Below are 24603 nucleotides of genomic sequence, written 5' to 3'. Positions count from 1 at the left end.
AATAAAGAATTTTGCCCATCATGAGAGGCATATAAGTGAGAAAAACACTCTGTGGTATAGCTGAAAAAAAAATCACGGACCAAAGTTCTCTGATTATGCCCAATCACTGGGTGAATTAAATAAGGTGAAATGAGGCAAGTCTTACACGTAAATTCTTGGAACTTTTAAACTGTAAATCCATTCATGGATTGCACTCACTCATTCAGCAAACATGTATGGGTTCCATTTGTGTGTCCAGAATGAATAAACAATGGAGAATAAGAACAAGCCATGAGTTGCATCCTATTATATTTGTCCTTAACTAATGAACTCACAACTCTAAGAATCAGTTGACCAGAAGCTCCCTAAGAGCGGGATGAGATTTATCACAGTCTGCACTGTTCTTCCAGCATCTCTGCTAGGTGGTGTCGAATAGAAGTCTTCTGGTAGAAAACGGAAGAAAAATGCCTATTAGATTTCTGGGAGGAACAAAAAACTTTGTGGCACTTTGGAACCGTGTTGACAGGTGGATGACACATTTAAAAGCAGCAGCTTCATCAGATCATAATATAATATAATACATTGAAAAACAGAGTAAGTCTGTCTGATCACATCATTGGCTAAAGCCTGAAACTGCTGTTGATCTGCACTGAGATTGAGCTGCCAGTCTTTGCAGCAGCCAAGAAGTTTCTGGATAGTCTGGCCCCACCTCCTTTTCTGAACTCACCTGTCATCTCACTCTCCGGGACTGTGGTCCCGCCACACTTCCTTCTTTCTGACCCTGGGACACACCAGGCTCATTCAATTCCAGCTCATTTCTGTCTTAGGGCTTTTGCCTTATAGGACCTTTTCGTTCCCAGATGCTCACATGACCTGTCCAGCCTAGACTCAGCTCCATCAAAACCTCACCACTGCAGCCTTGCAGACCAGCCAACCTAAACCAGCCTGCCTTCCTTCCCTACCAGTTTTATTCTGTCTTCCCACTTGTCTGCTATTTATCTCCAGCACCTAGAACAATGTTGGGCCCATAGCAGGTACTTAAACGTATATTGAATGAAAGTCTTTGAAATAGCAAGAAAGAAGAACGTTTAAATCAGATTGCTCTGTTTACAAAAAGTAGTTAAAGGTACATGACAATGAAGATAATTTATGAAAGTCAAGTGATTTGGACTTGTTTACCTTCATCAAGACAAAGAAATCTGCCTTAATCCTATATCACCGCCATCAAAGTTCAAGCATGTTTTAATTCCATCGTTTTGATTATATAGTTATATTTGGCGGCTCAGTAGTAAAGAATCTTCCTGTCAATGCAGAAGCCGCAGGATATGCAAGTTCAATCCCAGGGTCAGGAAGATCCCCTGGAGGAGGAACTGGCAACCCACTCCAGCACTCTTGCCTGGAGAATCCCATGGACAGAGGCTCCCGTGGGCCACAGTCCATGGGGCTGCAGAGTCACACACAACTGAGCTACTGTGTATGATGTCACAAGGACCATAAATAAAAACATCAGTATTGTTTATTTCAGTACTAGGAGCATTCCCATTATGTTAGCATAATGCATTTACTAATTTCTGAATTCAGAGAAGTCTAAAGTTGACTGAATCTTCATGTGTATTATGAGTAGAATTTTGTATGTATGATGTAGTGGTATCTCTAGCAGAATTTCCTTTTGAATTTTTGAGGTACTGCAGCTTTAGAACAACTCTACAAAAACTACTCAGATTTAGGCAACTGGTTTATCCATTGTCATGTTTATGAAAAAAATGTTTAAAAATCATAGTTATCAATTGCTTTATAATAATTAACTATGCCTAATTAAAAGCACTAATGCACAGTATGGTAGCATGATTTCCTTTTCCAATGAGGTAGAAAATCACTAGTTAAATAATTGTCAAGAGTGAAGTGGTCCTAATATATTGTTAGTTATATGCATTGTTCTTATTCCCCATTTTCATTTAATTCCCTCAACCTTTTACATTTTTTGGAGTGAATTTTCTTTGAAAGGTGAAGTTATAGGCATTTAGAATATAAGGGATGACCCCGAACCAAAAGGTCTTCACATTGGACAATGGTCTTGGGGGCACTTAAGAGCTGAACACTAGAACCTCAGTTTGGCCAGGATCTTTACCAAGAGCTTAGCGTCACGTCTAATAAGCTATCTGAGAGTTAAGACACTCCCCACACTAGGAGTAATTGTTACATTGATTTCCCTAGAAGTATCTGAGTATGCTCATTTCACCACAGCCTCATCAGGTTGATGTTTTAATCTTTTTAACTTTATTCTAATATGTATTTTGGTTACTAGTTTGAACGTTTTCTCATGTGATTATTTTCTTCTTGCAATTTCCTTCATGTGAATTCCTTCTAAACATCCTCAAGAGTTTAAGAAAAGCATTTCATAATTATTAGCAGAGACAAACTGCTCCAAAAGGCGGATGCTTATATCTTCTCAGTGATTAAGAGCTACCAATGTGTACCATTTGGTTTCTAAATAGGGGGGAAATCAGCTAATATCTACAGGTATCCTGTAGACAGCTCGATGTCTACAAGTAACCCTTATGAGAAAAAAGAGAAGCTAGATCCTGCCTCCACAGTTCCATCAGCCCTCCAATTTTCCCAGCAAGAATTTCTGGGGAAGTGGGGCCAATAGTTGGGGACAAACAGAACAAGGGAAAACTTACCGAGGAACTGGAATTCAGAGCTCAGCACCAAATTCCCTTTGGATAATGGGCTTTCCTGGTGGCTCAGATGGTAAAGAATCTGCCTGCAATGCAGGAGACCAGGGTTCAGTCCCTGGGTTGGGAAGATTTCCTGAGGAAGGAAATGGCAACCCACTCCAGTATTCTTGCCTGGGAATTCTTATGGACTGAGGAACTGGTGGGCTACAGTCCATGCGATCGCAGAGTCAGACACAACTGAGCGAATAGCATACACACACACACACAGACACACACACACACAGACACACACACACACACACACAAATTGTTAGCTATTCTGAACTAATCGTGTTTACCTACAAGGTAGAGCATTGTTTAAACATTCTTTATACACATTTCAGACTCCTGAATAATTTAATCTGTGATCTTCTTTTCTGTTTCATAAACACACGGATAAATAACATATACAGTATTCCACTCACATAATATCACAGAAAATCTTCTCATGCTATCTGACTCTCCATACTCCCTCTTTCCAGTTTTTTGGAGCTTTGACCTAAATGTGTTAGAAAAATAGAATCACTTTTATAATTATTAGAATCTTAATCTCTTTTCAAGTATATTTGAAAGATACAATCCCTTTCATGGAGGCACAAATGTAGATTTATCATATCAATACTTAAAATTATTTTTTATTCCAAGGATTAATGTATCAATGTAAAGCATAGGTGTAGCTTATGAGTGGGACAGTATGCAACTTAAATAGATTCAGAATTGGTATGGCTGATGAATTAGGGGTCCACGGGGTCTAAATCTGAAATGTTCACTTTAAAGTCATTTATATTAGGCTTGGTGGTGTGGATGCACCATTTATTAAATTAAAAGGACATTTTAATCTTAGTGCCTCAAAAGTAATAAAATTGTACATCAAATTCAGGATTCAGGAGAAAACGGCAAAGTTCAAAATCACAAATCTATTTTTAAACTTTATTTTTACATTATGTTACAGATACTTAGATATTTGTTATGAGAAATTAGGTGTTGAGACAAGGACAAAAATCTATCTTTGTGTTTCCAGCACCTGCCAAGGAGCTTTGCACCTGCTCTGGGTTCTGTAAAGGTTTATAGAGGAAATCAATGAACACGCTATAGAGCGGGATCCTCAAACACATGCAATTCTTTTTTCTGGTTTCTCTTCCCATTCATTGCACATTAAATGTTGTATCTAGTGTGCATGTGTGTGCTGTATTTTTGACTCCACTCCCTTGTAGAACAGAAGCTCTTTGATGGCAGACAGAATATCAGCCTCCCAGAAAAGTTCAGTCCTAACCCCTGGAACCTATGAAGACGTTACCTTTTGGCAAAATGAACTTTGCAGATTCGATTAAATGAAGGATCTTGAGGTGGGCAATGATCTTGGATTATTTGGGTGGGCCCAGTGTGCTCAGGGGGGCTTCCCAGGTGACTCAGTGGGTAAAGAATCTGCCTGCAGTGAAGGAGATGCAGGAGACCTGGGTTCAGTCCCTGGCTCAGGAAGACCCCCATGGAGGAGGCCACCGCAGCCCACTTCAGTATGTGTGCCTGGAGAATCCCCCGGGCAGAGGAGCCTGGCGGGCTGCAGTCTGCGGGGTCGCAAGGAGTCAGACACGCCTGAAGCAACCGAGCACACGCACAGGCACGCTGCACTCACGAGGGCCCTTCACAGTGGGAGAGGGAGGCAGAGGAGGAGGCAAGGATAAGACCACGTAGAGCCCTCCCACCATTGCTGACTCTGAAGATGGAGGAAGTGGCCACAGTCAGGCAGTAAGAGAGAGCCTGTGGATGCTGGAAGAGCAGGAAAAGTGAGTCTCCCCTAGAGCCTCTAGAAAGGAGCACAGCCCTGCTGACACCTTAATTTGGGCCCAGCAAGACCCACGTCAGACTGTCAGAACTATAAGATAAGTAATAGATGATAGATAAATAATAGAGGGTAGACAGACAGGTGGACGTTAAGGCTCTAAGTTTGTTGCTGTTGTTTAGTTGCTAAATCATGTCCAGCTCTGAGGCCCCATGGGCTGTGGGCCCCCAGGCTCCTCTCTCCAAGGGATTTCCCAGGCAAGAAAATTAGATTGGCTTGTCATCTCCTTCTCCAGGGATCTTCCCAACCCAAAGATCGAACCTGCATCTCCAGCATTGGCAGGTGGATTGTTTACCACTGAGCCGTGAGGGAAACCCAAGTTTGTAGGAGCAACGATTAAAATACAGGTATAGTCTTTGACAACTTTTTCTTATCACTTCCTCTTTATTTTGTGTGTCTGCTCTTTATTCCATGCTGAAACAGGACAACATGAATCAAGATATCTCTGTTCACTAATTGCAGAAATCGAACACAAACTCGAGCAAAAAAGTAGGGGTACGTATTTCACATAAGTGAAACCTCCAAGAGATGGAGTTGGCTTCTGTCCCAGCTAAGATGAGACCCGCATCAGTCCACAGAGAGTCAGTCTCTCTGATCTGCTTCCTCGGTACAGAATTTCTACAATTCACATGCTTTTCGTGGCAAAACTATCCTCTTCCAGGGAAGAATTCCAATTCGCCCATCTTTGTAGCCTAAGAGATTGAAAGTCTGCTGTGATTAACCTTTGCTGTATTTAGAAATGCCCCAAGATGCTTGTTTTATTGACCCATGATTCTGCAGTTTGGGCAAAGTCTCTGGAAGGCAGCTAGCTTCTGATCCATGCGAGACATGCTCAAGGCAGCTCTTTGGGGGCTCAAGTGTCCAGAACGTCCTTCCTCATGCAAGCTACTGCTGGCTCTTGGCTGGATGCTCAACTGGGGATGTTGTCCTTTGTACTCCCCTTCGTGCGACTGTTCCACGTGGCTAGGTTGGGCTTCTTGCAGGATGGCAGTTTTAAGAGTAGTTGGACTTTGCACATAGCAACCGGTTTTTCCCTTAAGCTCAAGGTGGAAGCATCTAGGCCTTACCAGGTTTGGGCCCCAATAGACACAAAGTTACTTGTGCCACCTTATATATATTTTTTTTATTTATTTATTTTTAATTGGAGGAAAATCGCTTTACAATATTGTGTTGGTTTCTACCATATGTCTACGTGAATCAGCCGCAGGTATAGGCCTGTCTCCTCCCCCTTGAACCTCCCGCCCTCCCCCCACTCCATCCCGCCACTCTGTTGTTCAGTCACTCAGTCATGTCTGACTCTTTGCGACCCCATGGACTGCCGCACGCCAGGCTTCCCTGTCCTTCACCATCTCCCACAGCTTGCTCAAACTCATGTCCGTTGAGACAGTGATTTCCATCCAGCCATCTCCATCCTCTGTCATTCCCTTCTCCCCCTGCCTTCAATCTTTCTCAGCATTAGGGCCTTTTCTAATGAGTCAGCTCTTTGCATCAGGTGACCAAAGTATCGGAGCTTCAGCTTCAGCATCAGTCCTTCCAATAAGTATTCAGGGCTGATCTCCTTTAGGATGGATCTGTTGGATCTCCTTGCAGTCCAAGGGACTCTCAAGAGTCTTCTCCAACACCACAGTTCAAAAGCATCAGTTCTTCGGTGCTCAGCTTTCTTTATGGTCCAACTCTCACATCCATACTTGACTACCAGAAAAACCATAGCTTTGACTAGATGGACCTTTGTCAGCAAAGTAATGTCTCAGCTTTTTAATATGCTGTCTACGTTGCTTATAGCTTTTCTTCCAAGGGAGCAAGTGTATTTTAATTTCCCACCCCTCTAGGTTGTCACAGAATTCGGATTTGATTCCCTGCATCATGCAGCAAGTTTCCACTGACTATTTTATACAGGGCACGGCACACATGTCAGTGCCTTCTCTCCATTCGTCCCCTTCTCTGCTTCCCTGACTGTGTCCACAAGTCAGTTCTCTGTGTCTGCCTTTCCATTTCTGCCCCGCAGATAGGTTCATCAGTACCCTCTTTCTAGACTCTATATAAATACGTTAATATAGGATATTTGTCTTTTTCTTCTGGATTTATTTCACTCTGTGTAATCTTCAAAAACCAGATGCTGGAGATAGTGCTAAGAAAGGGGATCCTTCTTGCCCTGTTGGTGGGACTGCAAATTGATACAACCACTATGGAGAATGGTGCAGAGATTGCTTGAAAGACTAGGAATGAAACTACACTATGACCCAGCATTCCCAAGACTGGGCAGATATCCTGAGAAAACTGTAATTGAAAAAGACACATGTACCCCAGTGTTCACCGCAGCATGATTTACAATAGCTAGGACATGGAAGCAACCTAGGTGTCTGTCAACAGATAGATGGATGAGGAAGTTGTGATGTACAGACACAGTGGAATATTGCATGTGTGCTTGCTAAGTCACTTCAGTCATGTCCCACTGTTTGCAACCTGTGGACTGAAGTCACCAGGCCCCTCTGTCCATGGGGATTCTCCAGACAAGAATACTGGAGTGGGTTGCCATGCCCTCCTCCAGGAGATTGTCCCGACCCAGGAATTGAACCTGAACCTCTTATGTGTTCCTGCATTGACAGCCAGATTCTTTACCACTAGCCTCCTAGGAAGCCCCAGTGAAATATTACTCAGCCATAAAAAGGAATGGGCTTGACTCAGGTCTAATGAGGTAGATGAACCTAGAGCTTATACAGAGTAAAGTAAGCCACCTTCTATTTATGAAAGCAGATCACAGGATCCAGGCCGATCTGAAAAGAGGAGGCTACATATGGAAGGTTGTGAATCCCACTGCTGTGATGCAGTGGGGTCATCAGAGTAGCTAGTCTACCACAGAGGATAACAGAGCTTCGTGCATGACGGTCCAAGTCAGACAGCGCGAAGATGGTAGATGTAGTCCAACAAAGGACACGGGACTGAAAGCAACCCTCAGGTATCCTTAACAATCATCTCCTTCAGTGATAGAGCGGATTCAGTGAAGCCAAGTCGCCGCCCTCTACGTCTATTGAGTATAGAGCTTGTGCATTATCTGGAGTCAGAGAGGCCATACCAGACGCACACGGACACCCTATAATTCCCCTTATACACGTCACCTAGAGTAGTGACATTCATAAAGTCAGATGCCAGGGAACAGGGGGTCAGGAGGCGGGGGGGGGGGGTAGTGTTTAAAGGGGACGGAGTTTCAGTTTAGGAAGGTGAAAACTTCAGGAGGTGGGTGATGGTGAGAGTTGCCCAGCAAAGTGAACATACTTTTGAAATAGTATGCTTTGTTTTATGTGACTTTTATCACACAAAAAAAGATTGAAAAATTTCAATTGAAAGTTAAGGAATTTTGAAGGTTTTTCCCATTTGAGTTTCCTTAAACTATGAATGAAAATAATGCTTACATATAGCAAACACTACTACAGAGAAATTAAATTGTGCATGATTCATGAATAAATGATAATGTGGCTAATCCAATGATGTTTATTTGCATAACCTTTTTAATGTGACAATTCCTTGGATATTGTAGTGAAATATTTTCACCCTACATCTATATTTTTATGGTGTGTGTTTACTTTCCACAGTACAGATCCCAAAATGTCAAATTGCTAGAGCTGATTTATGGTAATTAGTTTTAACTTGGAATATTTGAAATGCGTTTAATTAATTTTAGCTGTTTAGCAAAGTACAATAAGGTTTTTCATATTAGCAAAGTTTTCTTTATGACATATCAGCTATGCATATGTTTAAGGATATGATGGACTCAAATGACTCTTCTTTGAATTTTATATTTAGCAAATAAACATGCACTATTGGGGATTAGGCAGTATTTAGGAAGTGTATGTATAAGGATTATTTAGGATGAAATTGCCAAAGATCCTGGAATATTCAGCACACACTTGTTGATTGATTTCACTGCAGTAAATATGAAGCAATAACAACTATATAAATTATTCAGAGACTAGGCATTCACATTGGGATTCTTTAGCGATCACTTCAGAAAACATTTGGCAGAGTATTCTTTTTATAGTATTTTTTCCAAATCCGTGTACAAAAGAGATATAGATTCATACAAAATGGATTAATACTGATTCTTTTAAAATGAAATTAAACACTTTTAAACATTCAAGTGATGATTGAATGATCTTTCCTACTAAAGCACTCTATGGTAATGTATTTATCTTAAATATTATTTTTGTCTTTCAGGAAGCCTTATATAGTAAATGTAAGAGATTTATTAAAATCTTGAATCACTTGAGAGTGCTTTAGTACTTTGCCTCAAAATCTGCACATAGGCAAAATTCCTGATATTATGAGTTGGGATTTTCAGTGTAAGAGGATTTAAAATCTCTGCTAAAGCAAGGGCTTGTTAGCTGTTTCTAAGCATCATATATCAGAGAGACCCAGCTACTTACGAATCCCTCAAACTAAAATGGGACAGGACAGGACAGGACACGCAGAATGAAAGAGACCAATTTAGACCAAGTAGAAGGTATCAAGTTTTCTTAAGATGGCCCTTTGATTCTGGAAAGAGATTATCTTTCAACTCCAGAAGCAGATAGAGCAGTGTGCATTCACGTAGGTATGGATTTCTTTGTATACAGATAGGGATCACTTGTTAAAGATATCCATTCATTAAAGCAGTTTGAGACATGGTGTTGGAAAGTGTTTCAATGTAGATAGATTTTTTTTAAGTTTTTATTTTATGTTGGAGTATATCTGATTAACAATATTGTGATAGTTTCAGGGGAACTGCAAAGGGATCCAACCATACATATACATAATATCCATTCACCCCCAAACTCCCTTCCCATCCAGACTGCCACATAACGTTGAACAGAGCTCCCTGTGCCATACAGTAGGTCCTTGCTGGTTACTCGTTTTAAATAGAACAGTGTGTACATGTCCATCCCAAACTCCTATGGGTGTTTGCAGATTTGACGTTAGAGACCCCAGTTATCTACTCATAAGTCACGTGACTTTCAAACATTCCTAATAACTTTTTCTCCTATGATAATCATTGTGCTTCCTACAGTTCCCTAGTCTTTTGACTTTGTGCTGAAGATCCAGTGAGCGAGTGAAGCCCCAAAATAATTCATAGCCCACAAAGCATTACATTATCAAAACTTATATTATTATGACTGCTACTACTGATAAAACATGATTGAGTAACTGCTGTGCAATCCATTGAAAAGTGCAAGTGGATTGGATATGTTTTATTTTTTGAAAATATGTTAACTTAGAGAATATCCATGAGGTCGAAAGTCATCAGCATTTCCCCCTTTATGTTTAAAGTACTAACTCTTACATTATTGATGGAGGCCAAATCTGGAGAGATGACTGCATAGATTCTTCGTGAAGAGATTCGATTTTATTAGCTGTAAGCCGTAAGGGATATGGCAGTTGGTAAGGAGAAAAGCTTTGCCTGTTGCTATGATCTGTATTCAGTTGGAGGTCTGGCCGTGGTGTGGGGTATATGGGACGATCCGGACATGATTGTTGATGGTTTGTTTCTCTGTGTGTCTCTTCCAGCTATCGGCAGGACCCTCATCCCTCGTTATTTTAGCACTGTGTTTGAAGGAGGGGTGACCGACCTGTATTACGTTCTCAAACACTCGAAAGAGTCCTACCACAACTCATCCATCACCGTGGACTGCGACCAGTGTGTGATGGTCACCCAGCATGGGAAGCCCATGTTTACCAAGGTACGGGCTGGGCTCGGCGACAAGGCTTGCTCTTCTCTGGGTGTGCTGGAGGATACTGATTAGGGTTTTCTTCTGGAACTTTAAGCTGACCTGGGGGAGCCCTGTGCATTTGATACAGACCCCAAGAAAGTCAAACAGGATAAACCTTCAAGAAAGAGAAGAGAGTTTTGGCTGCCTATCAAACTTAGGCTACTAAATTACAATTTCAGTGGTTTTTTTTTTTTTAATTGAGATATAATTGACATTTAACAGACTTCTCTGGTAAAGACTCTACCTGTTAGGCGGGAGACACAGGTTTGATCCCTGGGTTGGGAAGATCCCCTGGAGAAGGGAATGGCAACCCACTCCATTATTCTTGCCTGGAGAATTCCGGGGACTGAGGGGTCTGGCGGGCTACAGTCCATAGATTCACAGAGTGTCGGACACTACTGAGCGACTAACACTTATACCACTTACACGTAACAGTGTATTTGTGTTATGTTTACAACATGTTGATTTGATATATGTGCATATTGTGAGGTGATTACTAATAAGTTTAGTTAACATCCATCACTATGCTTAGTCACTCAGTCGTATCCAACTCTTTGCGACCCCATGGACTGTAGCCCCCCAAGCTCCTCTGTCCATGGGATTTCCCATGCAAAAATACTGGAGTGGGTTGCCATGCCCTCCTCCAGGGGATCTTCCTGACCCAGGGATCGAACCCAGCTCTCCCACATTACAGGCAGATTCTTTACTGTCTGCGCCACCAAGGAAGACCCCCATCCATCACTCACTTCAGTTCAGTCGCTCAGTGGTGTCTGACTCTTTACGACCCCATGAATCGCAGCATGCCAGACCTCCCTGTCCATCACCAACTCCCAGAGTTCACCCAAACTCATGTGCATCGAGTCGGTGATGCCATCCAGCCACTACACATGCTTAAAATCTCTTTCTTGTGACAAGCCCTTTAACACATTATTGACTGGGGGATTTTTTTTAGAAACTAATGCCTGTGGTGTTAATATGTCTCTGGTCAGTAATGTGTTAAAGACTATTAGTAACTTCCAAATATACACCACTCGAAAGATACTATGTATAATTCACTCTAGCCCATGATGATATACATTACATAGAACTTCAGTTTTGATACTCAGGGATATCCTACAACTAAAAGAACATTCTTCTATTATTGTGAAGTCAGTATTTGTGCTTTGTTACTGAAATTAAAGTTTTTAAAGCTGAATTCAAATATTAAGAAGCAGGGGGAACATCAACAAACCACAATTCAACTAGTCATAATCTTTAAGGAATACAAAAGTATAAAAGGAACACTATAGACAATCCCTTTGTATCATCTCCCAAGCAGAAAAATTAGTAAGAATAAATATTTAGTCAAAGAATCTGGCAAATGGAAGTTTATTTTAATGAACACTAGTTCACTGCGTTTTGACTAAGACTCAGTGTGAAACTAATTTGTAACATCAACAAGACCAGTTCTTTCTTTTAGCCGAAAACACAAATGACATCCTTCTCTTTATAGTTAAGAGAAGCTGAATTATCAGGGTTAATTGCGGAAGCCTAAATTATAAAACTGAAGATGTGTCTGCTACTTACACACTATTTTGCTGAAAGAGTAGATATAAAACATTTATTATTTAAAGTATTCTTTGATCTTGGTGCAATTTCACCTTTCTGGTGCCCACAGGGGTGTTAAAAACCACAGGCAAAGAAAATGCTTATATAAATGCAAAAACGAATCATCCAATGCCATTGAGTTTATGGTGTCTTGATTATCATCCACAGAAATTTTAAATGTGGAACAGGAGGAGGGTTTTTCCCACTTTCCCTTTTTAACCACTGAGCGGAGAGAAAAGCTGTCAGTCTGGGATAAGGAAGATTCCCACTGCGTGTGTTGGAGCGTGCTGGTCTTGAGAGTTTTGCTGTGTGGAGAGGAATGGTCACCTGGGTGATGGTTTACTCTGCCCATGACTCACTTGTTTTTGAAGACACCAAACATTTACATCACCTTGTGGATACAGGAGCCATTTCTAGCATTATAAAGCCCTAGCGCTGCAGGGAAAGCCTTTTTCTGTTGCCTCAGTGTCCTTTGTTGTAGGCTTAGTGTTACTTTCCCCGGAAAAGGGAATGGCAACCCACTCCAGTATTCTGTGACTGAGCTAACACACACATACACGGTGCTACTTTTGGGCTTTCCACGTGGCGCTAGTGGTAAAGAATCCGCCTGCCGATGCGAGAGACATAGGAGACACGGGTCCGATCCCTGGGTCAGGAAGATCCCCTGGAGAAGGAGATGGCACCCCGTTCCAGTACTCTTGCCTGGAAAATCCCACGGACCGAGGAGCCCGGCGGGCTACAGTCCACGGGGCTGCAAAGAGTCGGACACAAGTGAGCCACTGCCACACTAACACTCGTGTTACTTTTAGGTCATTCACGAAAAACACACCAGTTCCTTATGCTTTCAGAGAAAAAAGAAACCCGTGATAATTAAACTTGGCTGTAATGAAGGAGCTACTTCCCAAGCCTGTAGCCACTGAAAATAAAAATGCATATTGCAAGGAGCCTTTCATATATTTCCTCCATTTCTTTCTCAGACCGAAACTTTTTTCAGAAGTGAACACAGTCAGTTGCTCTGAAGATATCATGCTGTGCATGCCAGATTGGTTTTAAATCAAAAAGAATCCCATTCTTCCTATGAATTGATAAGGTGTTTTTTTTTTTTACTATTCAAATTAAGAAACCAAGGTTCTCCTCCGTTGCCTCCTCCTCCCTGCTGGAGCACTCCCTCTCACATGGCACCCCCTCCCACACGGGGACATTCTCCTGAACTCAGCTCTCTGGGTTTCAAGCTTTAATTATTTAGATCACCCATCTGACTCTACTCCGTGGCAATACTTTTGCCAGCTCCGGTAATGAATATTTCTATACTGTGATGAAAAATATCACTTTCTGGGAAATGTAGCTTAGCTGTGTGGCCTTCGTCCAGATGCTAATTATGCACATTTATTTTTAGAATATTCCAAAGCGTTTCATTTTCTCTCTCTCTCTTTTTTTTTTTTTTTTTTTTTTTGCTCCTTGGGTGATTATTATACTACCCAAAGAATCTTTCCAATTTTTCTTTTGTTCTTATATTAATTAAAAATAACTCATCTTTGTGTAATGAAATAATATGGTGATTTAGTAGAAATCAGAAAGCTAATGACCTTTCAGTATCACAAAGAAAAACAGTTTGGTAGCTGATGCTTAATTTTTTTTTAAAGCGGAGCCTGCTATTAGTACATGGTATCACTTAGCACATTATGTGTAGGCATTTTCACATTGTTCTAATTTAGACTATCAATAAACTCTAATTCTCCAAATAACGTTTGACTCTGCATTTCTGAGTTGCTTTTATGAAAATGTGGTCAACTGGTGAATCAAAAATCAGCCACAGCCTTAATCAACAGTAATATTTAATATTCTTCAGGACCACAAAGCATGTTTTGCAATTTCCTGACCCTAGGAACACTATAGATGCTGTAATGAGAGTTTTTACACATATATTCTGAAAGCTTTCTTTTCTGTATTCAACTTTGAATCAAATTGGAAACAAAGCTTAATAATCAGAAGAGCAATCCCCAAGGTTTTCAGAATTAAAGACCCTTGAATTATATTTGAGGATGTGAATTCTGGCCGATACTGAAAGGACCCTCTCTGAGATACATGTTGCATCATTTTGGGGTTCACAAACTGGAACCATAATTACAGCCATTATTGGACATCTTATCATTTCTATAAACACAGGCTATGGTCTTTCCTTATCTCAATTATTAACTGTGAAATTATTTACTACTGTGGAAAACTACCATGGAAATACCAACCAGTGTGGGTCTCCCTGGTAGCTCAGCTGGTAAAGAATCCGCCTGCAATACAGGAAACCCCAGGTCTATTCCTGGGTTGGAAAGATGCCCTGGAGAAAGGATAGGCTACCCTCTCCAGTATTCCTGGACTCCCCTGGTGGCTCAGATGGCAAAGAATCCACCCGCAATGCAGAAGACCTGGGTTCAATCCTTGGGTTAGGAGGATCCCCTGGAGAAGGGAATGGATACCCACTCCAGTATTCTTGCCTGGAGAATCCCATGGACAGAGGAGCCTGGCGGGCTACAGTCCACGGGGCCGCAAAGAGTCGGACATGAGTAACTTTCACTTTTTTCCAGTATGAACCCTCACTGATGTCTCTGACAGTTGGTTCACGATTCTTATTATGTTATACTCTTGGGTGTGTGCTCAGCCCTCAGTCGTGTCTGACTGTGACCCCATGGAATGTAGCTCCCCAGGCTACTCTGTCCATGGGATTTTCCAAACAGGACTACTGGAGTGGGTTGCCATGCCCTACTCCAGGGGATCTTTCCAACCCAGGGATTGAACCAGTGCCTCTTAAATCCAGCTGCATTGGCAGGTGAGTTCTTTATCATTAGCACCACCTGGAAAGCCCTTTATGCTCTCATCCTGACTCTAATGGAATTACTATAACATCAATGAGTATATCACTCTAATAAATGTATATATATGTATTTACATATGAGCTTCCTTGGTGGCTAAGTAGGTAAAGAATCTTCCTGCAATGCAGGAGACCCGGGTTCAATCCGTGAGTCAGGAAGATCCCCTGGAGGAGTAAATAGTAACCCACTCCAGTATTCTTGCCTGGGAAATTCCATGGACAGTGGAGCCTGAGGGGCAAAGGTGTCATGGGATCACAAAGAGCTGGACACAACTTAGCAATTAAACCACTATGGATTTACATGTGCAGCATTTCCAAGTAAGATACACTGAGCTTTATGCAACTGTTAATCTAAAAGCCTTAGTCCATGCATACTGTTCTAAGCATAAAGACCAAGAAAAATTAAATTAATACTCCCATCTAACAAACATATTATATTTCATAAAAGCTGCATGAGAATCATTTTGTTATACAACGACACGGTCAGTATTGCCTTACAATTACACAAAGAAAGAAAAGGGTTAAAAAGCTCCGGGTTAGTTTGAGAAATGTTCTTTTTTAGTACTCTTGTTCCTGGCCTACTCTCAAGCCAACACGTGATGCACTGAATGCCTGCCAGCCTCTTTCTTGTTGATCCTCCGGAGACCATCTGTGCTGGGGGCATTGATTAGAGTGTGTCTGCTGGGATTACATCTTTTCTGTTGCCATGCCAACTAATCAGCTGATTTTGGTTACCACAGAAACAAAATGTCAGAGCTCACAGTAACATGAATTCAGCACAACAGAAAATGTTTTCTTAATTGGGGACCCTTTTGAATTTGGATTCCAAGTGAAAGGCAGCTTTTTTTTTTTTTTTTAGAAAAAAAGGCCAACTTTAGATAAAAGCTACATTAATTGTATTGATTACAAGGAATGTGCAGAGTTTTTCTGAAAAGAAGAAACATTAATTCCTCTTCGTAAGCTATGCTCATTCTTTTTTAACTATTCCAAACAAGGAATATATATATGTATATATATTTTTTATTAAGCATCTCTATTTCATTTTCTGATTGTTGCATGTAAAATAAAATAAATCACAGAACCTTCAGTTTCCTTTGACCTCCATAAGGGGGGCAGGGGTTGGGAGGAGGCTGTGGGAAGAGCTGCTTGGGGAAGGTCAGCATTGGTCAAATTGTCTCCCATCCTTTCATTCAAAGAAGTCACCAGGGCTTCTCAGATGCTAAAGAATGCGCCTGCAATGCCAGAGACCTGGGTTCAATCCCCAAGTTGGGAAGACCCCTGGAGAAGGGAATGGATACATACTCCAGTGTCCTTGCCTGGAGAATTCCATGGACAGAGGAGCCTTGCAGGCTACAGTCCATGGGGTCACAAAGAGTCGGACACAACTGAGTGACTTTCAGGCCACTTCAGTCATTTAGTTTCCCTTAAAGAAAACACTCAACACAAGTGACTTAGATTCAATTCTCAGGATTCCTCTCTTGCTCATGCTATGTCCCAGATAAACCTGAGAAAGGAGGAGCCCAAGGCTGTTGCAGTGTTTCTTTTCGTAGGCCCTTAGCAGTTTGATGGCAAAAAGAGTCCTCAGCTGGTTTGCTACATCACAGTAAACAAAGAACACAGTTGAACATGGCCTTAGAGATTCTCCAACTGAGTAATTCATCAGAAGAACTCCGTCCAGGCCTTCCCTTTATGAAATTCTATTCCTGTAGAAGTAAACCAGAACCTCTCTCTGCCTTGCATTTGTGTCTCATAAACACAAAACAAATAGATTAGGTAATTTAAAAAAAGCATGACATTCAACTGGGCTAATATTTGCTTAAACAGCCAATAACCCCCTCTCTTTAAAAGAACAGGATTATGGCACCCAAATATCCCTGTCCTGCCTTGTCAAGACACTTCTCTGCCCATGTCTGGCTATAGTCACCTCTCTTCTGGGAAAGCCTCCCCTGCCGGTGGCTTCTGTCCTACTAACACACAGGGAAGAATTGTGTGGCTTAATCTCTATGCAACTCTTTGGAAAATCTTAGTAAATTAAGTCTGATGCTGATAAGCAAGGCTCTGGAGGAGTGGTGTGGGGACGCTGAAGTCTTCCCCCATTTCACTGCGCTCAACTCTCATGGCAAAGATCCAGAAATGAGGCCCTGAAGACCACTCAGTCGAGGAGTTTGAGGGCAGGGAGCCCAAATGCCTGGAATTACCCACAGCTTGTGCCAACTGGATCTGAGTCAGAGGCCTTCACCCAGATTATCAATAATTATCTGACAGTGCTTCTGAGACCTTTGATGAAATGGAAATGGCAGGTGTTATTAGCATCTTTCTTTCTTTTTTTTTAAGCATCTTTCTTAAGTGGTGCTCTGTCAACAGGTTCCTAACTCTTCTCCACTTGGTGTTTTTAGAGAGACTCGAAAGCACCTAACCCAGTACCTAGGGCATAGTCGGAATTCAACAAATGATGGTTTTGGGTATAAAATTCCCCAAGAAGGAAGTGATTATTCAGTTCAGTTCAGTCGCTCAGTCCTGTCCGACTGTTTGAGACCCCATGGACTGCAGCATGCTAGGGCTCCCTGTCCATCGCCAACTCCCGGATTTTACTCAAACTCATGTCCATTGAGTCAGTGATGCCATCCAACCATCTCATCCTCTGTTGTCCCCTTCCCCTCCCACCTTCATTCTTTCCCAGCATCAGGGTCTTTTCAAATGAGTCCCTTGGACTGCAAGGAGATCCAACCAGTCCATCCTAAAGGAAATCAGTCCTGAATATTCATTGGAAGGACTGATGCTGAAGCTGAAACTCCAATACTTTGGCCACCTGATGCGAAGAACTGACTCATTAGAAAAGACATTTGAAGTGATTATTAAGATTTCATAAAAGGTTGATGTGCTGTGCTATGTCACTTCAGTAATGTCCAACTCTTTGTGACCCTGTGGACTGTAGCCCACCAGGCTCCTCTGTCCATGGGATTCTCCAGGCAAGAATACTGGAGAGGGTTGCTGTGCCCTGCTCCAAGGGATCTTCCTGACTCGGGGATTGAACCTGTGTCTCTTATGTCTCCTGCAGTGGCAGGCAGATTCTTTACCACTACCGCTGCCTTGGGAAGCTCAAAAGAACGATTTGCATTGCTAATTATCTTCATGGCCTATAGTTTAGACTATTTCTAAAATGATCATATTCCCTATTCAGTTGACTGTTATTTTTTCTTTAAGTGTATAAGTGCAATGATTTCCAAAGTGTTGTACTTTTTCTTAGTCTAAGCAATCTTTCTCCAGACAGGCTTGATCAGAGGTCCACTACTTAAAACAGATAAAACTGAAGCTGTTCTGGTTGAATCAAGAAAGTGAGCGGGAATCTCAGGGTTAGGTGGAGGCTTAGCTCTTCCCAGAAGAGCCTGCGATGCACTGCTCATAAGCCCCCAGGTCTCAGACAGGACATTACAACAACCCCTGCTCCAAGGCTCTGGGTTCCTCGGTTGCACGTCTTCCATCTTTAAACTATCATTTACTGTCAAGTGCAATACCAGGCGGGCTTCCGTGGTGTCTCAGCTATAAAGAATCCACGTGCCAGTGCAGCAGACATGGGTTCAACCCCTGGGTCAAGAAGATCCCCTGGAGAAGGAAATGCAACCCACTCCAGGATTCTTGCCTGGAGAGGTCCGTGGACAGAGGAGCCTGGCGGGCTACAGTCCATGCGGTCACAAAGAGTTGGACATGGCTTAGCAACTAATCAACAGCAACAATACTCGGCAATCTATACACAAAACTTCACTTAATATGCTTTCCCAACGTCCCTACCTAAGGGTATTCTGATCCTCATCCTGCAGATGAGGAAACTGAAACTTAGGGAATCTGTTGCAAAATAAGTGGAAAACAGAGTCAAGATTTGAATCTAGGACTTTCTGGTGCGAAAGCCTCCTATTTTGTCCTGCTTCTCTAGGCAAACGTGGGCTGAATAATGAGCTGCAATTGTTTAAACTGGACCAATATACGGTCACTGCTTCCCATCTTAGAGGTGAGACAGAATGAGCGGCGTAAGACTTCCCACATTTTCTTTCATTTCAAAGTCATTAACAGTGAAAAAAGGCTTCCCCAATGGCTTAGTAGGTAAAGAATCTGCCTACAGTGCAGGAGACACAGGAGATGCAAGTTCAGTCCCTGGGTCGGAAAGATCCCCTGCAGAAGGACATGGCAACCCACTTCAGTATTCTTGCCTGAAAAGTCTCATGGACCAAGGAGCCTGGCGGGCTGCAGTCCAGTGAGTTGCTCAAGAGCTGGACATGACTGAGCAACTCAGCACACAGCACAACAGTGAGGAGAAATGTGAATAAAATAGAAACTACGGAATTTTCTGACAGCCCAGTGGTTAGGACTTGGCTATTTCACGGCCATGAGCCCAGGTTCGATGCCTAGTCAGGGAACTAAGATCCTGTAAGCTGCCAAATAAAAGAAAAATGAACTGCATGCCAAAAATCATCTGACTTTCAAAAGCAGATAAAAATGCTACCCTGTCACTGATCACTCTATAAGACTCACTATATCTCATTAATAATATACATTTATCTTAGATTAATTTGGTTCCCCAAAGCCTGGCCCTTTATACAAGCAGAATTCGTCATATCTAATAGAATGTGATTCAAGGAATTTACTCTAAAATGCCTTTCTTTCCAAACATCCATAACTGATAACCCACAGCCTTGGGTTAAGCACCACCCTCTGACATTTCTCTTTGGAAACGAAAACTTCCTCTGCTTCAGTTCAGTCACTCAGTCCTGTCTGACTCCTGGTGCGCCCATGGCCTGCAGCACGCCAGGCTTCCCTGTCCATCACCAACTCCCGGAGCTCGCTCAAACTCATGTCCATCAAGTCGGTGATGCCATCCAACCATCTCATCCTCTGTCGTCCCCTTCTCCTCCTGCCTGGATGGCCTTGAAGTAACTCATACTTACACAGGAATGCTTTTATTAGGTGCTTTCTCCCAGAGTAGGATAACCGAGATTAGAACAGAGCTCAAACGCTTATTCTAGAAGGATGATGAAAGTGGAGGAGAAAGGGGGTGAAAGGGGGTGAAAGTGTTATGGGGGACACAGTTTACCAGGAGTGTTTGACATAGCATTGCTATAAGATGGGTTTTGTCTGCATATTTACAAATGAAGAAATAGGGGCTCGTGGAGTTTCTGCCAAAACTAGTTGAGTTACCAGTAGCTCCTGGCTGGTGAGCTGCTGTGCTGACCTTTGACCCCATTAATTTCAGAGCTGACACCTTCCCTGTGCCACGATTTTGCTAAGATCGAGCACCTCCCAAGAGGAGTCAGGGAGACCGCGTTGAGTGGCTGACATGTGAATTACAAAAACGTCGCGATCACCAAATGCATAACCATTGAGCCCCCTGTTTGTCCCTTCCAGGTGTGTACAGAAGGCAGACTGATTTTGGAGTTCACCTTTGACGACCTCATGAGAATAAAAACGTGGCACTTTACCATTAGACAATACAGAGAGTTAGTCCCAAGAAGCATTCTAGCCATGCACGTAAGTACCTTAATTTCTCTTTCACTTTCTTCCCTTTCATCCCCTCCTCATCTCACCCAGAAAAGAGAAGCCCTGTTTTCTCACTATGAAAAAACTCCCAGAAACTTCACACTTTAGGCAATTAACTCTAAATTTTGAGTTTTCCCTTCAACCATTTTCATCCATAGGCCCCTTTTTCCCTCCTTTGTTTCTGAGTTTGGTAAGTTGTGAGACTATTTCCTTTCCTACTTTATTATTTTAAACTCCAAATGGAGGTTACCTCAATAAACAGTCTGTACTTTTCTTAAATTCCACGCATTTGTTATCAAGTACCACTCGGCCTGGACTAATAAACTTGTTGTGTATAAATGAGAGAAACAAAACAAGGAGTAGGAAAAACAGTCTCCAGTTTTTATTGGAACCCTCTGACAAGACGTGGGGCTCACATACCTCGGGTGTGTGTCCACACGCCTCCTAACCACGGCGCTGGAAACCGGAGGAAGACCTGGGTTCCTCTTGATTGCATTTGGCTGTAAATCATATCAAATGGGTTGGACATCAGGAAGATGCAAGGGTGGATTCGATGCCAATCTAGAGAGATGTTTTAATGGTAAGACTTGACAGAAACTCATCAGGTCAGTCCCTTAAGAAGGAATCAGCAGGCATTGACTTAATAAATGCTTCTTCCAGAATACATGATCCAGCAGTTTCTGGGAAAATGCTTTGGAGCAAAATCAGATTTGAGCCTGATTTTTAAGACCCTATGTGGTGAAAAGAGAATACAATTACAGTTGTAATTGCAACCCACTCCAGTACTGAATGACAACCCACTCCAGTATTCTTGCCTAGAGAATCCAATGGACAGAGGAGCCTGGTGGGCTATAGTCCATAGAGTCGCAGAGTCCGACACAACTTAAGTGACTTAGCATGCACGCATGCAAGTCTACAGAGGACCCTCATTTCAGAAATTGAGATGAAAAGTGGCAAGCTATTTTCACCTACATTCGATTTTTTTTTAATTTATATACACAAAGCCAATTGGTTGCATTAAGCACAGAAAAAGAATAAATTAAGATGTTAGTATAACCTAGATAGTCTCATGAATGCAGAACCGGAGGCAAGGAGATGTTTACTTAAGACTTCCTCTGTTTAACAATAGTTCATATCTATCAAGAAAGAAGGAAAAACAAACAAAAAGGAAGAGCAATGACTAAGAGACTCACCTTACAATGGAATCCAGAAAGAATTTATTTTCTTTTCTCGCCAAACAGAACATGGGGGTTGGCCCATGAAACATGACATCTTGATATTTTTAATGTGGCTGGTATTTCTGAAAATAGAATGCATACCTTTACAGTCCTTCTGGATGAAAGTTGTTGAGGACATCTATTTCTAGCCTCAGTTTAATGGGGAAGAGAGTTAGACATTTTTAATATATATGTATTAATATATTTCATGGCAGTTCCAAAATTTTCAAATATAGGACTCAACGCCAAGCTGCTGCAAACACTGTCATGAGATTTCCTTGGTGGTCCAGTGGTTAAGAATCCACATTTCCCATTGCAGGGGTCTCAGGTTCGATCCCTAGTCTAGGAACAAAGATCCCCCATGCCTCATGATGTGGTCAAAAATAAAATAAAAATGTGTCCTCCCCCCATAAATAATGTCAGTAAATAATTAATAGAGATTAGAATAAGAAATTTGAAGATCTTTTTTTAAAAAAACTATTATCATAACACACAGCAAAGGCCAGTCCTAAAGCATGTGTGCCTGTGTGCTAAGTCACTTCAGTCATGTCCAACTCTTTGCAACCCCATGGACTGTAGCCTGGCCAGGCTCCTCTCTCCATGGTAATTTTCAGGCAAGAATACTGGAGTAGGTTGTCATTTCCTTCTCCAGGGAATCTTCTCCACCCAGGGACTGAACCCAAGTCTCTCACGTCTTCTGGATTAGCATCGGCAGGCAGGTTCTTTACCGCTAGCACCACCTGGGGAACCCTAAAACATGGTTCTGCCAAACCCAGACCCCACCTCCCCTCAGGGTTAAGGGGGTGCCAGGGGCCTGGACGTGTCCTGATCGGGCTTAATAACTCTCCTCTGGAAGACACAGGGCCTCTCACAGAGGATGTAAAGTACTTTCTCCCATCTGACTCAGTTCGGTTCTCCCTGGCAATGAGTCTTGCACCACTGAACCAAAGGTGACCTTGAGCGTTATACGCACGTTTCTTCAAAATGTAAAACAAATTATCTGCAGCAACCTACCCTCTGAGAAAAACTGACAAGATGCATGTCTTAGCAGCAGTAGCACAGTCAGGACTTCCTTGATACCGTCTTGCAGGGATAAAATATTTGATTTTTGTTTCCTGTTTAGGCACAAGATCCTCAGGTCTTGGATCAGCTGTCCAAAAACATCACCAGGATGGGGCTGACAAATTTCACCCTCAACTACCTCAGGGTAAGACCAATGGGCTGAGAATATTTCCCATTGAGTTTGAAAAGTGTTTTAGAGATTTATGTGTATCTTGAACCAAGGAGTTAAAATGTGATAACATAGCACAATACATATGTCTTTTTAAAATGTATCTTATTCAAGCATTGTTCATTTACAATGTTGTGTTAATTTCTACTGTACAGGAAAGTGATTCAGTTATACATATGTATACATTCTCTTTCATTTCGTATTCTTTCCCATTATAGTTATCACAGGATATTGATACAGTTCTCTGTGCTGTAGGAGTTTGTCGTTTATCCATTCTGTGTATGGTAGTTTGCATCTCCAGATCCAAAACTCCCAATTCATCTCTCCTTTGGCAACCACAAGGCTGTTCTCTAGAGCTGTCAGTCTGTTTTATAAATAAGTTCATTGTGTCTCATTTTAGATTCCACCTGTATGTGATATTACTTCTATTCTGAGAAGTATTGTCTCTCTTCTTCTAACATGCTTCGCTTACTACGATCATCTCCAGCTCCATCCGTGTTGCTGCAAATGATGCTATTTCATTCTTTTCTGTGGTTGAGCAATATTCCACTGTATATGGGTACCGCATCTTATTTATCCGTTCATCTACTGATAGACATTTAGGCTGTACTCAGGCCTTGGCGATTGTGAACAGTAGCACAGTGTGTATGTCTTATACCACCGTCTGTGCATGTGTGTGTGTGATCAATGGATGATTGGATTTAACTAACAAAAAGCTGAAAGATTGAACCAAGACTGTCAGGGTTGAGCATCTTCTCTACGTTTGTATGACTGCCGGAATGAATTATTCAAAGGCTGGCAATGTCTCTCTCATCAAATGCCTCGGTGCTGTGTCCCTCCTGATTATCTCAAGTCGCCAATGTACTGTTTCTGAGTTCATAGTCTCTGTGTCTACGTCCAGGGACTCCTCACTCCTAAGGAGGCTCAGTGTGCCTTCCAGAGAGGGTCCCCTGAAAAAACTCACCTCGGTGCTGGAACACAGACATTTATTTCTAAGGCTTGTTGGGGACTCTCTGTGTAACATGTAATCAGTTTTCTGGTTTAGATACAGCATGAATATTTATTTTTTAAAAATTAAATGTTAGGGAAAACTCTCTGCCCAAGTAATGCAGCCTCCAGAGTTGGTCTCTGGTAACAAACATCTTTAGATTGGTCTACAGTAACAACTACAGTAACATAGTTGGTCAGGGCAACAAACATCACACTGCTTCTTTTTTAAATATTCTATACTCATTTTTATAAATCAGTGTTACTTAAATTCACTTTTTGATCAGAGTATAATTGCTTTACAATGTTGCGTTGATTTCTGTTATGCAACAAAGTGAATCAGCTGTGTGTGTACATATACCCCCTCCTTCTCGAGCCCCCCTCCCACCCACCCCCACCCCCACCCCTCTAGGGCATTACTGAGCACTGAGTGCTGCACAGTAGATGGCCACTAACGGTCTGTTTTACATGGGGTGGTATATATATGATCCCCTGGAGGAGGGCATGGCAACCCACGCCGGTATTCTTGCCTGGAGAATCCCATGGACAGAGGAGCCTGGCGGGCTGCGGTCCACAGGGTTGCACAGAGTCAGACACGACTGAAGCGACCTTGCACACACACGTGCATGGTGTCTATATGTCAGCGCTGGTTTTCAATGTGGAGTGGCAGTCACCACGCTGCAAGCAGAGGATACGGTCTCCTTCATTAAGCCAGCACTGCCTTCCAGAACCAACAGGAAGGCAGTGGCCCCGGGCCACATCCCTTTGCCTCTGAGTTGCTGGCTTCCACATCACCCTGCTTCTCCAGGGGCCAGCCCCATTGGAGTGTTTATGCCATTGTTTCTTTTCCTTTTTATCTACCTGAAAACTTATGTTTACTATTAGATGAAAGCATTGGAACGTGTTCATTTA

General features: G+C 42.2%; 1 protein-coding gene across 12 annotated transcripts in view; it reads left to right on the top strand.

Moving 5' to 3' along the window:
* The window catches only part of LDB2 (LIM domain binding 2), a 463909-nt gene that overhangs the window by 371949 nt on the left and 67357 nt on the right, over positions 1-24603 (top strand). For all 12 annotated transcript variants that reach the window (XM_069594774.1, XM_069594775.1, XM_069594769.1 and 9 more), the window contains exons 3-5: positions 10075-10247; positions 20125-20247; positions 22597-22680. In XM_069594774.1, the coding sequence (XP_069450875.1) occupies positions 10075-10247; positions 20125-20247; positions 22597-22680 (380 nt within the window). The remainder of the gene's footprint in view (positions 1-10074; positions 10248-20124; positions 20248-22596; positions 22681-24603) is intronic.

The sequence above is a fragment of the Ovis canadensis genome, chromosome 6 (assembly GCF_042477335.2).
Source record: "Ovis canadensis isolate MfBH-ARS-UI-01 breed Bighorn chromosome 6, ARS-UI_OviCan_v2, whole genome shotgun sequence".
Lineage (NCBI taxonomy): Eukaryota > Metazoa > Chordata > Mammalia > Artiodactyla > Bovidae > Ovis > Ovis canadensis.
Note: the sequence above shows the minus strand (reverse complement) of the source record. Positions and strands in the feature narration are given on the sequence as shown.